The sequence below is a fragment of the Terrapene carolina genome, unplaced genomic scaffold, assembly GCF_002925995.2.
Source record: "Terrapene carolina triunguis isolate 2854851 unplaced genomic scaffold, T_m_triunguis-2.0 Scaffold88, whole genome shotgun sequence".
Lineage (NCBI taxonomy): Eukaryota > Metazoa > Chordata > Testudines > Emydidae > Terrapene > Terrapene triunguis.
The window spans coordinates 35,127,236-35,142,306 of record NW_020664439.1 but is presented as its reverse complement, the minus strand read 5'-3'; the positions used below and the strand labels follow the sequence as shown (position 1 = coordinate 35,142,306).

The 15,071-nt window shown below is 40.0% G+C and overlaps 1 protein-coding gene across 1 annotated transcript in view; it reads right to left on the bottom strand.

The window, feature by feature from the left end:
- Positions 1–14,690, bottom strand: part of SEC62 (SEC62 homolog, preprotein translocation factor) — a 28,035-nt gene extending 13,345 nt beyond the window's left edge. Inside the window, exons 1-3 of the mRNA XM_024209494.3 lie at positions 14,638–14,690; positions 5,875–5,983; positions 424–529 (exon numbers count right to left, since the gene is read on the bottom strand). Of these exons, the coding sequence (XP_024065262.2) occupies positions 424–529; positions 5,875–5,983; positions 14,638–14,673 (251 nt within the window). The 5' untranslated portion in view covers positions 14,674–14,690. The remainder of the gene's footprint in view (positions 1–423; positions 530–5,874; positions 5,984–14,637) is intronic.
- Between the last annotated feature and the right edge of the window lie 381 nt (positions 14,691–15,071).

Below are 15,071 nucleotides of genomic sequence, written 5' to 3'. Positions count from 1 at the left end.
TGTGGAATTGGGAGAAAGATACTTACTTTGCTATTACTTTACTGTCTCCTTTTTCCTCCAGGGGTGCTGCTCCAGTGGCAAAGCCACCAGTAATTACAGGATTGGACCCAATAAGTTCTTCTAATTGTTAATGACTATATATTTACAATGATTAAACTACATTATTTCTATGTTACTGATACACCACAAATATTTTTTCAAACATTCTAATCAAAAACATACATTGCTTCAGCAGTCTATTTTGAAGTAACTATAATGTACACACAAAAGGTTAAGAAAAATAGTGAAAATATAATTTTCAGAAGTATCTGTCCCATTTTCAAAAGGGCCCAAGTGATTTAGGGCCTTCAGAAAATGGAACTTTAATGCTTTTGAAAACTGTACTTGTTATTAAGACTATTTATCTTGACTAGAAGGCCATACCTGTTGCAATAGTCAACTATAGACTCTCGAGTTGTAAATAAGGCTTCTTCTCCCTTCTTGGCTTTTGCCCATTTAGAATCCAAAAGGCAGTCCACAGCTTTTGAGGCTGAAAGGAAAAAAGGAAAAACAAACCTGTGATAAAATATAGAAAGAGCTCACTTCAATATTTGATCCGCCCAAATACTACAAAAACAGAATCTGTAATTAGTTCTCAGTTTTGCTAAATACAGGAACAAAACCCTACCTGCATAATGAAACAAAAACACCCCACTCTCAGAGAGAGAGATGCCAGTGTTGCAACAGAACTCCCACTGATGCCAATGGGAACCTTGCCTGCATAAAGAATCCAGGTTCAGATGCATACTTTACACAATATTATATTACAAACCAATTTTAGCAGGACATTGCAAGATCAAATCCTACCCCAAAGAAGAATTCTGTTATAATTCCAAAACTAAGGTGTGAGGATTTTCTGTTTTTTTAAGAAATTCCAATGGAACCTTAAAAAAGAGATTATCCTCTACAGTAGTTTGTGCTGCTAGTGAATGAAAATAAAAAAGTTAAACTGATTAGTCCATTTTTACTATCCATGCTGAAATGCAGGAAGTACAACATGTAAGTAGTTAAATTTTAAAAATCTGACTTTTTTTTTTTTTATTTCAAGGCATGATTTTTTTAACGTAACAGTTCAATCTTTAAATATTCTTGGTCAAATTCTATGAAAGGAAGCCATGTGACTATCTAAAGCAAAAATCTGGCACAAAATATGAAACGGATTGTTATGTCCAGGCTCTAAAAGTAACAGCAACACACTAATCATGGAGCAGATAAGATAAAAAGAACAAGCGTAGAGTTATTTGTTTATCCTGGAAAATTCTGATTAGCCTGTTCCCTGAAGTTGCTGTTCCACACCTTCTATATAAACTGGCTTGCAGACACCAAATGTCCAAACATTTACGAAGGTGTAAGCATATGCACACAGGCTCAGAAAGAGTATCTGAAATCATAATGAAGATTTTAAAGCTTAAAACAACCAAACAAAACAAAACCCCAACTCCCATAATTCAACTCTCTGAGTGATCCGATTAGTTACTTTAGAAGTTTAAAGGCTCCAGCACAGATCCTGGCCCCCAATAAAGTTACTTTGCACTGGCAATACAATGCAGCTTCAAGCCAATTTAACCAGATACCAGTATATGGAAATTTCTCTGGCATAGTGGAATATTCAGATGGCAGAAAGATAATGTAGCCAGCCCCACAGCATTGCTTCCCAGTCTCATCATACAGGGCATTTTGGGGAAACAAGGCCTGGCTGGAGTGTTGCTTGCTCTGTTACTCCTTGGCTACAGAATGGCTCTGTGGGGGCCGCTGCAGTCAGGCGTTTAGTGAGAAGGTAATTTACAGCAGAACTACCTTTGTCCAACTCTTCAGCTGCACTGACTGGAGCTCTGGCACAGCTGATCATACATCCTTTCCCCCCTTCTTTTTTAATATTTACACTTTGTACAATAGCTATCGCATAAACAGGCTGCCAGTCTTTGCTTTCAGCCGATCATTACTGAAGTATTCTATTAATGCTATTGATTATACCATGTGATCTCCCAGTTTGAGGTTGTATGAATGTAAAACACAAACACAACTGTTTGTGTGTGTAGCTAGGAAAGGAGTAACAATTTTTTCACTCTTTAGTCTGGTGTATTACATATTTTTGTTTTACAATCTCTTATTATTGAGGGTTTTTTTAAAAAAAGCATAATGTCATAGAACTATAATCCGTACAGTGCCAGAGCATCATACCAGTAAAGTGTAAACTTCATGAAAACACTTCCAAAATCCAGTCCAATCACATGGAACACAATTAAGTCCTTACTCCAAATTCAAGTTTGTTGGAACTCTAGAATAGCTTCATGGCAAAATATATTGTTGAACTATTCTGTCAATCATAGAACTATAGGACTGGGAGGGACCTCGAGAGGCCATCTAGTCCAGTTCCCTGCACTCATGGCAGGACTAAGTATTATCTAGACCATCCCTGACAGGTGTTTGTCTAACCTGCTCTTAAAAATCTCCAATGATGGAGATTCCACAACCTTCCTAGGCAATTTATTCCAGTGCTTAACCACCCTGACAGTTAGGAAGTTTTTCCTAATGTCCAATCTAAACCTCCCTTGCTGCAATTTAAGCCCATTGCTTCTTGTCCTATCCTCAGAGGTTAAGAAGAACAATTTTTCTCCTTCCTCCTTGTAACAACCTTTTATGTACTTGAAAATTGTTATGTCCCCACTCAGTCTTCTCTTTTCCAGACTAAACAAAACCAATTTTTTCAATCTTCCCTCATAGGTCATGTTTTCTAGATCTTTAATCATTTTTGTTGCTCTTCTCTGGACTTTCTCCCATTTTTCCACGTCTTTCATGAAATGTGACGCCCAGAACTGGACACAGTACTCCAGCTGAGGCCCAATCAGTGCGGAGTAGAGTGGAAGAATTACTTCTCATGTCGTACTTACAACACTCATGCTAATACATCCCAGAATGATGTTCGCTTTTTTTGCAACAGTGTTACACTGTTGACTCATATTTAGCTTATGGTCCACTATGACCCCCAGATCCCTTTCCGCAGTACCCCCAGATCCCTTTCCGCAGTACTCCTTCCTAGGCAGTGATTTCCCATTTTGTGTGTGTGCAAATGATTGCTCCTTCCTAACTGGAGTACTTTGCATTTGTCCTTTTTGAATTTCATCCTTTTTACAAACTATTTACAATTCTGTTTTATATCCCACAGTAAGAATTAAATTATTTCCTAATCAACACAAGACAAATGGTTTAGAAGGAGAACCTGAATCAAAAGCAAAAGAAGAAAGAAAAAAAAAACCCAGTTAGGAATACACTGATCATCTTGGCTGTATTCTGGGAGTCACAGGGAGACTTGCCTCTTTAAGACAGAGAGGGGCCCACTGCACCTGTGACTGGTCAGGTCCTTCCAATTGGGCTTCAGAGCAGGACCATATCAAAAGGAGGAGACTGAGACAAAGAGAGAGAGTGTGAGCATGTCAGAGTTAGAAAGGGGCAGCAGGCATGAGCAGCCTGAGACCAGAGGAGAAACAGAAGAGTAGCAAAGAGTGGCTAGAGGGAAAGAACAGTAGGAAAACAGTAACTGCGAGCTGCTGGTGACTAGTTCTGAGGAAAGCTGTTGGGAGGACTGACTAGTGCTGGGGAACCTTTATGAGTTGCAGGAAAGCTTGTGCAGAGGCCTTAGGAATGAGGGAAAGAACCAGTCTGATCAGTGCAGGCCTGGGGAGTGGAATGCTGCAGGCATCTAATGTGCGGCTATAGAAGACGACTTGTGGGAAAGAAACTGGTCTTGGAACTCTCAGGTGAATGCCCTGGAGAGTGAGGGTTCTGGAACAGGGATAAAGAAACTGGGGTTGAAGCGTTAACGACTCTCAGGTGGCCAACCAGAGAATGGTGACCTCTGAACGGGATTGAAGAGTGCTATGTTGTAACCTTGAAGTGTGCGGTGTTCTACTTTGGGGTTTTGGGAGAAGCTGTTTTTACCATGAGGGATGTGAAGATTGTGGCACTTGATATGAATAAAAGCGTCTGAATTTGTTGCTGAGAGAGACAATATTCATTTGCATAGGCAGCTGAAATGGAAACTGAGGCAAGCTATGCCTGTGCTTCTAATGTTGGCAGCAGGAGGGTGCCCACGTTGAGGTTTCCCTATAAACACTGAGAGATACACAATAGAGCACTTTGTTTCTACCCAGGCAAAACTGAGACTTTGAACTACTATAGTATTACAGCACCATTATACCAAATACAGGTGGAATAATTCTGATACCACACCACCCTAAGCCAGCAGAGGATGGGTACAAGTTAAAGTAGTATCCTTAGCCCCTGGAGGAAGGAAACAAAATCCAGCTCTCCTCAGACAGGAAGGTCACCTTAACTTGGGGCTTTTAAGGGTGGTGATGGGAGAGGGGTGGAGAAAGGTGACAGACGCCCTTCAAAAAATAAAAAATGATTAGCATAAACATTTTAAACATCAACATGACTTACTGAACACTCAAGCAAGAAATGCTTTCATTTTATGAGAGTAGAATTTGCTGTTATATTACTGCCATTTTTGTATAAAATTTTACCAGTGAATACAAGATCAGGAGGATAGGGTGTCATCTCCAAAAGTTACAAGGAAAATAAGTGATTGAAAAATATAAAATATAACCATTCAAACTACCAAGAAAGTTATAATACAAGTATATAGCTCTTACATAGCCCTTTATATCTGAAAAACACTATGAAGCTTAATTGAGCCTCACTACACCCATCTGAGGTACATAATTATTACCCTCATTTCCATTTTACAGATAGAGAAACTAGGGCAGGAAGTCCAGAAGCTCGTCCAAGGCTACAGAAAGCAGTCTGTATGAAGTTATAAGTAGAAGTAGGACTTCTTGTCTAATAGTCCTAATGCCACACAAAACACCTCAGAATTTTTGTAACATTACTTCACAATGAAAAGTGAACTAAAAATAGGGTTTGAAAAAAATCACTGGCAATGGCACATGGGAAGGTTTCCCTGGCGATTATGAGAGACTAAGCCATCAATTTCATATTAAAAGATAATTTATACCCCTTATCATTACAAAGATAAGTTTCCGGATGAGAACAGAATAGCTAATGTAGTATTGTCTTGCCAAGTCTGCACACAGTACATCTACTCCTCCTCATAGCTCAGTGAGGCAACAAGACAATGAAATTAACAAGATTCTGGTTAGTTTCCTGCTTCCATTCAGAACCTACAGGAATACTGTGAAGCTATCATGAATCATGTTAGTTTAATGCTGCTACTGCTGTTTGACAAAGCTCTGTCTTTATTCACAGAGAAAAAAAGACCCAAAAACTGGAGACTAAGAGAGGGGTTGTGTAGTGGGAACTTGCTGATACTTTCCCCACAGCAGCTTGAAGGCTTTGGGGAAGTAAAGTAGCAGAGTCCCTTTCACAGCAACCAGGATACTCAAGAGGATGGGGAAGAGACAGAAAGCTACTTCTCCCTTTCAGCAGCTAGAGGTGGGATGTGGTGTCAGATTTATCAGACACCTGCTACTCAGTGACTGATGTGAACATTAGACCCCCCCAAGCAGGGTGCAGGGATAACTCCCTGTTAGAAATCTCAGTCCTCCTCCCTTACCAGCAGACAGGGGTGGAAGACAGATAGGGCTTTTCACCAGGGTGTCTTACTCTGGACCTCACTTCTGCTTTCCTGACTGTGTCTTCTGCATCTACTTCAGGTTGGTAAATGTAATCTTCTGACTAGTAAGTGCCTTGTTAATTTCCCTGGGCTATAAATGATATACAGCTTACTAATTAAAAATACTAGTAACCTAAATTTTAAAAAAGTACAATATTAGTAAATTTGCAGTATCATCATTTGGTTACAAGTAATCTTACCAATAAAATAATCAACTCTGTGGCCCATCATGTTGGTAGATTTTGTTGGACAGTTGAAACGTAGGTATTTGGCTACAGCTTTCTCCTCTTTGAACGGCTCACCAACTTCCTATAATATAAAAATATAAAATTAATACTGGTTTCCACCGCCTCCTTTCCTTTCCACCACCTCCTCCCACTTTGTGGGGGCATAAATTAAAGCAGCGGTCCTCAGGGGTTGTTCTGCTGACATAGGATCACCAGAGTATAGCATCATGCTATCCCCCCAAAATCCCCCAGGCATTCTATTATACCAGTTCTGTCTCACAAGGGTATTCCCCAACTACACCTTCACAGCATCTTTAAGTGGAATGGCACAAATGGGACTTAGCTTGGGCTAAGGATCTGTACTATTTTGAAAGAATTTGAAAGAAATTTGTTTAGATAAGCTATTAATCATTGCAAGATGGGTCTCCTAATAGGAGTTACGGTAGTGGATATTTTATAAAAGTATATAAGCATGTAGAGGCTCAAGTTACAGTTGTGAGTTACTGAGTTTATAGTAAACCCCAATTTTCACTCACTTGCCTGTCCAGATGTTTTGCTGTCTGATGGGAGACATTTGTGGAGAAAAGAATGTGTTTCTGTTTAGTCTGAAAAGGATTGTATTTGATCCAAGAGTATTTTTAACTGATGGCATGAGTGCCTAGAACCTGGGACAGGCTTCACTTATGAGTTAATTTTTATTTATTTATATTTAACAAGTTAATTTCACTCTTTTTCAAAGAATTATGTACTCATTCAGGACACATTTTTATACAAAATTCAAGCAAACGACCTCAAGCGTACAGCATGTGAAACTCAATTATCTTGTCTAAATCATATGAAAGATGGAAGACAATAACAAAATTAAAAATTAAAGCTTACACTGTGTCCTAGAGAGAGAACATTTATTTTCTGTTTGTCTTTGTTGGTTTGTGTAACATCTTTAGCATTCATTTAAGAAATCTGTCAAAGTAAAAATATCACTCTGGGGAAAAAAAAAAAAAACACATTTGCTCTTTTATAACACATTTAATCCAAGGATCTCAAAGCACTTTACAGGCATGAATTAGCGTTCAGACCCATCAAGCAGGTCAGTATTGGAAACTCAGGCACAAAGGCTAGGGGGTCAGATTTTCAAAAGTATTTAAGTGTCTATCTTACATCTTCAGATATTTAATGGGATTTACAAAAGTGCCTACCTCTACCTTTAGGCACCTAAATACCCCTGAAAATCTAGCCCCAAGTGATGATCTAAGACTAAGACTAACTGTAGACAAGTGACTGGTATATGAGTTGTCCAAGGTCCCTCAAAGGAAGCCTGTTACAGAACCAGGCCTAGAAGCAAGATCTCCAGATTACTAGGGTACTATATTTTAACTGTAAGACATGCATCCTTTCTTTAAGAAAAAACAATATTGCTCATTGCAATGTTCTTGTAGTCCTATTGGTCCCAGGTTAATAGAGAGACAAGGTGGGTGAGGTAATATCTGTTATTGGTCCAACTGAAGATATTACCTCACCAACCTTCTCTCTCTCTACTATTGATCATTGACATTGTGTCCCCATAGAAATCTCTCTCACTAAAAAAGAATCATCTATTTTTTCCCTTTATTATATTCAGTCATAGCTTTAATTTTGTTGTGCAACAACTAAAAGCATCACATTTCAAAATTAATATTTAATGACAAAATAGGAGGAGACAACATTTTAAAAGCAAAGGTCATGCCTAATTTTTTCTCCTAACCTTATGCCAGGTGATTTGGTCCTTTCCCCACACCTGACTTGGATTTTTTGAAGACCACACTACTTGTCTGACTGACAGTAAGTGCTGTCATCATGGAATAAATTATCTTTGTCTTCATATCCTGTTTTGCTACATCTCCTGTTTTTCTTGTTCTTCTTTTCTTCCTCCTCTACTATCTGACATCTCTTATGTGTACACTCATCTCTCTCTTGCCATTCTCCCTCCCTGTCTCTCCACTCAGCATTTGACCTCTTTTTTAAAAAAATCACCATGAAACTAACTGAAAAGAGCCCTAACAAATGGGAAAATTGGTTTAGTTTTAGTAAAAAGTGTTCTATTGTCACTTCTGAAGATCAGTCCTTTATTCATCCACCAAAGGGGTAAACCACGGAAACAGTGGTGCAAGATATTGTACAATGTCCTACCCACAGATTCCAACCCAAATGTAGAACCACAAACTGTAGGATTATGATGTTAATGTCTTCATAAAAATAACAACCAACACATCTTTCATCTAGTTGAATCCCAAAAGGCTGTGTATAGTGGTTAGAGAAACAGACTGAAAGTCAAGAAATCTGGATTTCTATTCCCATGTCTGCCACCAGCTTGCACTGAGCCATTGGCCAACCACAACCTTTGCCTCAGTTTCTCCATCTATGTAATAGTGGTCATATATACTAATATTTGTGAAATACAGTGACACTAAGATGAGAGGCATTTAATAAGTATTAATTATTTATCCAAATGAAAGTATAGGCACAATTTTAGGCACATATAATTATCCACTTTAGAATTTGGCCAGTGCAGTTCAACCTAAGTGCCTATTCAGTCAACAGTTTAGTCTCTGAAACTGCCAACAAAGTGCCAGCTGTGATGTTCAACTGAACACCTGTCCAAATGAACTGGACTAAGACGACTTTGTGTTTAAGTGAATAGTTTCACTGTAGGTTATAAAACATGTTTGTTTTTTTAACAAGAGATGAAAGAGCACATTGGATCAGGTTTCTTAGGTAACAGGTATACGGGGGAGGGGGGTTTATTGTGGTGGTGTTTTTCTTTTTTGACCATATGTAGTTAGACTTTTTCTTAAACAGATATTAACCTGGAGTCTGTAAAGGAAAAGTTTTTTATTTTTTTAAATACATCCTTTATATATATACACAGATAGTCTTTTCTCAGAGAAATTAAAGTCTTGGGTCTTCAGAAACCTCAATATCACTAAGTATCACACCATTTTTAGCAATCTGATTCCCTCAGGATTTTCTCTTTATATAGTGCTCTTCCTACTACCTCAGTTAAACTGCCACCCAAGTAAGATTTACTAGAATTTTTATCTCCAAAATCCCTTTTATTGATCCTTCAAAGACCAAAATTTTAATAAATTTCACCTTGCTGCCAGAACACTACACAGAAGAGAGCTGTGTGGTAGGGAAACACCACTGAGTGGAAACAGAACAAAAAGGAAAAGAGATGAGGGTGGGATTTCAAGAGGGAGAGAAACAACACAACTAGATATAGGGAAAATGAGAAACTACATAACTATGGAAAGGAAACAAGTCCTGGTGGGATATGAGAAACTTATTTTTTTCTTATTTTGCCTAAATCAAGAGCCTAACCTCCTTCATTGTTCTATGTCTAGATTAATAGATTCCAAGGCCAGAACACCAACTGTAGTAATCTAGTCTGACCTCCTGTATAGCACAGGGCACAAAATTTCCCTAAAATAATTCCTAGAGCATATCATTTAGAAAAACATCCAATCTTGATTTAAAAATTATTAGTGATGGAGAATCCACCATGAATCTTGATAAATTGTTCCAGTGGTTAATTATTCTCATTGTTAAAAATTTACACCCTATTTCCAGTGTGAATTTGTCTAGTTTCAACTTCCAGCTACTGGATTGTGTTATACCTCTCTCTGCTAGATGGAAGAGCCCACTATAAAAATATGTATTCCTCATGTAGATACTTGTGGACTGAAATCAAATCACCCCGTTACCATCTCTTTGTTAAATTAAATAAATTGAGCTCCCGGAGTCTATCACTATGAGGCACGTTTGCTATTCCTTTAATCATTCTCATGGTTCTTCTTTGAACCTTCTCCAATTTTTCAACATCCTTTTAGAATTGTGGACACCAGAACTGGACACAGTATTCCAGGAGCAGTTGCACCAGTGCCAGATACAAAGATAAAATAACCTCTCTACTCTTACTCGAGATTCCCCTGTTTATGCATCCAAGGATTGTATTAGTCCTTTTGGCTACAGCATCACACTGGGAAATCATATTCAGCTGATAATCCATCACGACTCCAAATCTTTTTCAGAGTCACTGCTTTCCAGGATAGAGTTCCCCTCTCTTGCGAGTATGGCCTGCATTCTTTGTTCCTAGATGAATACATTTACATTAGTCATACTAAAATGCACATTGTTTGTGCTCAGTTTAACAAGCAATCCAGGTTGCTGTGTATTAGTGACCTGTCCTCAATATTTACCATTCCCCCAATTTGTGTGTCATCTGCAAACTTTTAGTGATGATTTTATGTTTTCTTCCAGGTCATTGATAAAAATGTTAAACAGTGTAGGGCCAAGAACAGATCCCTGTGGGACCCCACTAAAGATGCACCTACTTGATGATTCCCTGTTTCCAATTACATTTTGACACCTATCAGTTAGCCAGCTTTTAATCCATTTAATGTGTGCTATGGTTAATTATACATTGTTCTCTATGCCACGCGTCCAGGCAAAGTCTCCTCTTTAAAACCCTATGAATATATATTATTAGCCATTGCATTCTGTTGAAAGCCACCAGCAAAGAACTATTTTAAGAACATTTTACAGAAGTTTAAAAGTTTTTATTGGAGCTTGTTTTCATCTCATCTCTCTCCTCCTGTAAAGTCGTTTGACTTAATTACTATGAATTCAATGTCAGACACATAAAACCCTCTAAGAAGTTATTTTAAATAGTTTTTCTAAACATAAAATTGTTTTGACTATACTGTTACCTTTGCACCTTCCATGGCTAGATGTCCCATTGCTGGGAATCTCTCCCTTCTCAATGGGATAAAGCTCCTGCTTACTGCCCAGCAAGGCCACAAAATGCCAGACTTTAAAGTCAGGCTTTTTTATAGCTATTCACTGGCAGATAATTGGAAGCTTAAACACCGGCCTATAATAAACAGTTAGGGTGGAGTCCACAAAACAACATCGACTCCTAACTTATATTAAGGTTCCTAACTTCCACTGATTAAATAGAAGTTAGGAACCTACATTGATTCATGGATTCCACCCTTGGTTCCAGAAAATCTGATATACCCTTATAAAGGAAAAATTGACTATCTTAATAGAGGCAGCTTGCAGTATTACTTTGAAAACTGGTGATCCTTTTTGAACTATGCCAAGACAGTCCAAGAAGCTGAGAAAAACAATTGACTCATTTTGGCCAATTAAGAACTCTGCAAATTAAAGAGTACTCTCTTCATGGACTCATCTCCAACATTCTGTTTGATATATGATGGAGAAACTGCTAAGAAGGCAACATATGTTTATCTACGTATTTGTGTTACAAATTTAGGCCTTGGTCTTGCCAACTCTTATACACATACTTAACTTTAAGCATGTGAATAGTCCTGTTAAATTCAGGAGTACTTCTTAAATGCTTTAAATTCGCGTATGAGTGTTTGCAGGATTGAAGCCTTAGGTTGTTATTACACCAGATATTAAATGTCATATGTAAATTGTTATTGGTGAGTGTTTTCCTGGACTGTATTTAATCCTATTTGTTTGTATTTTGTTTGCTATATAAAGAATAATTCAATCACTGACACTTTAGAGTATTTTATCATACTATTGCAATGGATGCAGTTCTAACTTGTAAGCACCTGATTATTTTCTTGTTCTATCTATGCTTTTTTTCCCGTTTCTTCTTTTTTTAATAGTAATTTTTTTAAAAGTTAAAAAAAAGAACAGGTCACAAGCATAAGAATGAATCCTGCCCTTCTTGGGCCTCAAACCAGGTATGATTTTTTTCCCCCCCCAGAAAATTCCACACTGGGAGGAAGAAAGAGGAAACGTTTCTCTGACAGTTTTTTGTTGGTGGTGGTTTTTAATGGTGGCTGTTTGACACTGATCACAGGCATGGCATGCTAGAATAAGTCCCAGTGTGATAGATTAGTGAGCACGGGGCACGTGAGATGATCAAAGTGAATAAATACACGTATTGTATGACTCTACAATTCATTACATGAACACTGCGTCCATGAGTTCACAAATGTGCATACACACACATATATATTCCCAGACAAAATATGCTAAAATGAAGTTAAGGTTGAGAGTATATATCAGTAATTTAACAGTAATACAACATTACAGGGATGGTGTAATTATTCCCAAAAGATACATTACAAACCCAGGAAATTCAGAGTTAAGGTTACATTTAAAAGAACTCCAAACATATTCAGGTTAAAAAAAAAAAATACATGGTGAAGAAATCTAAACAACTTCATCTCTGCCCTGAAGTAATGTAGTATTTGTGATCCCAGATTAAATTTATTTCTAAAGACAGATTTTTTCACATATTCCCCTCCCTGCATGGCATCATTTTCTGGGTTTGTAATGCTTGGGTTTAGGATCATTACAACTTCTCTATAATGTTTTCAGCTGGGAAGTTACTGATATATTTGATATATATTCTCAAACTTAATTCCATGTTAATACAGTTTCTTGTCTCAATTTCTCTTGGGTTTTTTCAGATATGAATACTAAACAAGAACCCTAAGAAGAATATTACCATAAAACATTTCTAATTATTTGAAGATCTGTAATATCAACCTCAAAATCTTTTTTTGAAATTTTAAATTTAGGGGCAAATTCAACAGTACACCAAAACAGCCAGAGCACGTCAGCTAGTTAAGATGGTTTTACAGCTGCTTTGCATCATCAGAGCAGCATTAAGCATACTGGAGAATCTGACCCTTAATTTGCAATTGATTTATTAAGTGAGAGGGCTGTATTAGCAAAACTGGTGATATGTGAAGGAGGGTAAGAGATCTTAGTCGGTGACTCTCTGTGCTTCCACGGTTCCCCCTGTGCTCTTGCACAAGATTTCAATTAATTTTAACTATATGGGAAGTCTGAAATGCCTGCATTATTCCATTGTTAAGATCATTTGGGACAGAGAAAAGATTGACAGCTGCTTAATTTCTTAAAGGATTGTCTTTAATTAACTTAAACTAACTTAACAAAATAACTTGTAAATTCTCAGAAACTCTCTCTCACTCAATGACTGTTCCACTGTGGATAAATCATTAAATAGTCATCGGGCCAGAGGCAAAGGGAAATAATGACTGTAGTACAGTGGGTAAGGCATCCACCTGGGAAGTCAGAGACCCTGGCTTCAGTTCCTCTGCTCCACTCACTTATTATTTATCCACGGTGGACAAGCTTCAGCAGGAGACTTTGAGGGAACCCCACATCAATGATTAGGGCACTCTCCTGAGAGATGTGGGATACCCCTGTCCAAATCCTCCTTCCCCCTCTGCTAGAGAAGGGGGAATTGAACCGGGATCTCCCACATCCCAGGTGAATGCTCTAACCATGGGGCTAAAGTTATAAGATGGGCACCATCTCCTCCTCCTCCTTTGGCCAGATTCTGAATGGGACCCAATCTGGTAGGCACATTCATAGGCCACCTACCAGTTTGTGAGATAGGCAGCCATGCATGTGAGATAGGCAGCCAAATTCCTATCTTTCCTGGGCTTGTGAATCGCTCTGAGGTTTAGGCAGGAGATGGTGTCTCAACACCTTGAGGAAGGTAGACATGCACACTCTCAGAGACATAAACATAGGCACAAAGGAGAACTTTTACCCTGAAAACTTAGGTGCCAAATGAGTTTAGACACCTACAGCATTTAGTGGGTGTTTTATGGATCTCCGTGGCACCAAAACTGGGATTTAGGAACTTAAGTACCTTGGATCCCACCCAATATGTTTTGGCAACCTGAACTACCGATGCCTTTATTGTTCCAGCTGTAATAAATACTTTATTCCCCCAATTGAATATTTACTGAAAAAATTTATTTACTCCTCTCCCCCCCATTAGTATTTGTCTAAATAAACATTTAAATATGTAAGATTTTGGGGGGAGAGGGAAAGGAGGAGGGGTGATTTACTGTACCTGAAAAAACACCCACTATTCACAAAAGTAATCGTTTGTCTAAATTTCACAAAAGCTCATCTCTTTCACCAAAAGAAGCTGTTACAATAAAAGATATTACCTCACCCACCTGGTCTCTTTAAGAAAAATAATGAAACGTTTTAAACCATATTATGAAGAAAATCCCTTCCACATATTTTTGTTTACAACTGAATAGGTCTTTAAGCTGCAAGAAGGTATGAGAAATTCAGACGTTCTTTATAAAATACTGGTTCTTAAATGCGGAAACCCCTTCTGCCCCCTCCTCCAAGAGAAGAAAATTGTCATTCCCATTAATTCAGTGGGCAGCGCACAGCCGCGCGTTTGCGACAGGTGTAGCGCACTGGGGGTGCACCTCTGCACAGGAGTGTTTGTGTGGGGGGGAGGGGGGCATGTGATCATGCACAGGCGGTGGGTGGGTGCACCCACAGGAGGTGGGTGATGTATTGCTACGATATCACGACAGGGGTAGCATGTCGAGGGTGGTCCGCGTGTGCTCACATGATGCAGGGTGCCAGCGGGACAGGTGGGCTGGGCTTTGCACGCGGGTGGGGAGAGGGGCATGCGGCGGGGCGCGCAGGCTCCAGGCGGGAGAAGGGCAGGGGTGCTCCAGGGAGGAGAGGGGCACTCTGGCGGGGCCTTACGGGAGGGAGACAGGGGCTGGGGCGAGAGGCGGGGGGGCAAGGGGAGGCAGGAGGCCTCCAGGCCTTAGGGATGGGGAGCAGGGCCAGCCGCAGGGGGCTCGAGCGGGAGTAGAGGCAGGGCAGGAGGACACAACGCGTCCCCGAGGGAAGCTGCACTACCTGGATCCGCTTCCTATGTCTCCTCCGCTCCGCCATGTTGTCGCCGTCTGGTTTGCCGGTGACGTGGGGGCGGGAGCCTCGCGAGAGGCCGCGGGAGCCGCTATGGAAGCAGGGCGGAGCTGGCTGGGAGCTAAGTTGGGGCTCGCGCCTGGCGGGAGGGATTAGGGGTGGCGTGGGGGCTGGGATAGGGCCCGGCTCGCTGGACAGGGGGCGGAGGCAGTTTTGGCGGGCTCCCGGCGGGGCTCGAGCCAGGATACGTGCCCTGCGCTTCCGCTGTCCAGCACGGCGGGGGCGAGCACCCCGCTGGGTATTAGGCGGCCTCTTCAGTAGCGCGCTCCCTGGTCCCTCATCGCCCCGCCGCTGCTCCGCCTGAGGGGAGGGGAATGTAGCTGTGGCGCCTGCATCTTACCTAGCGCCCCTGGACGGGCCACCGA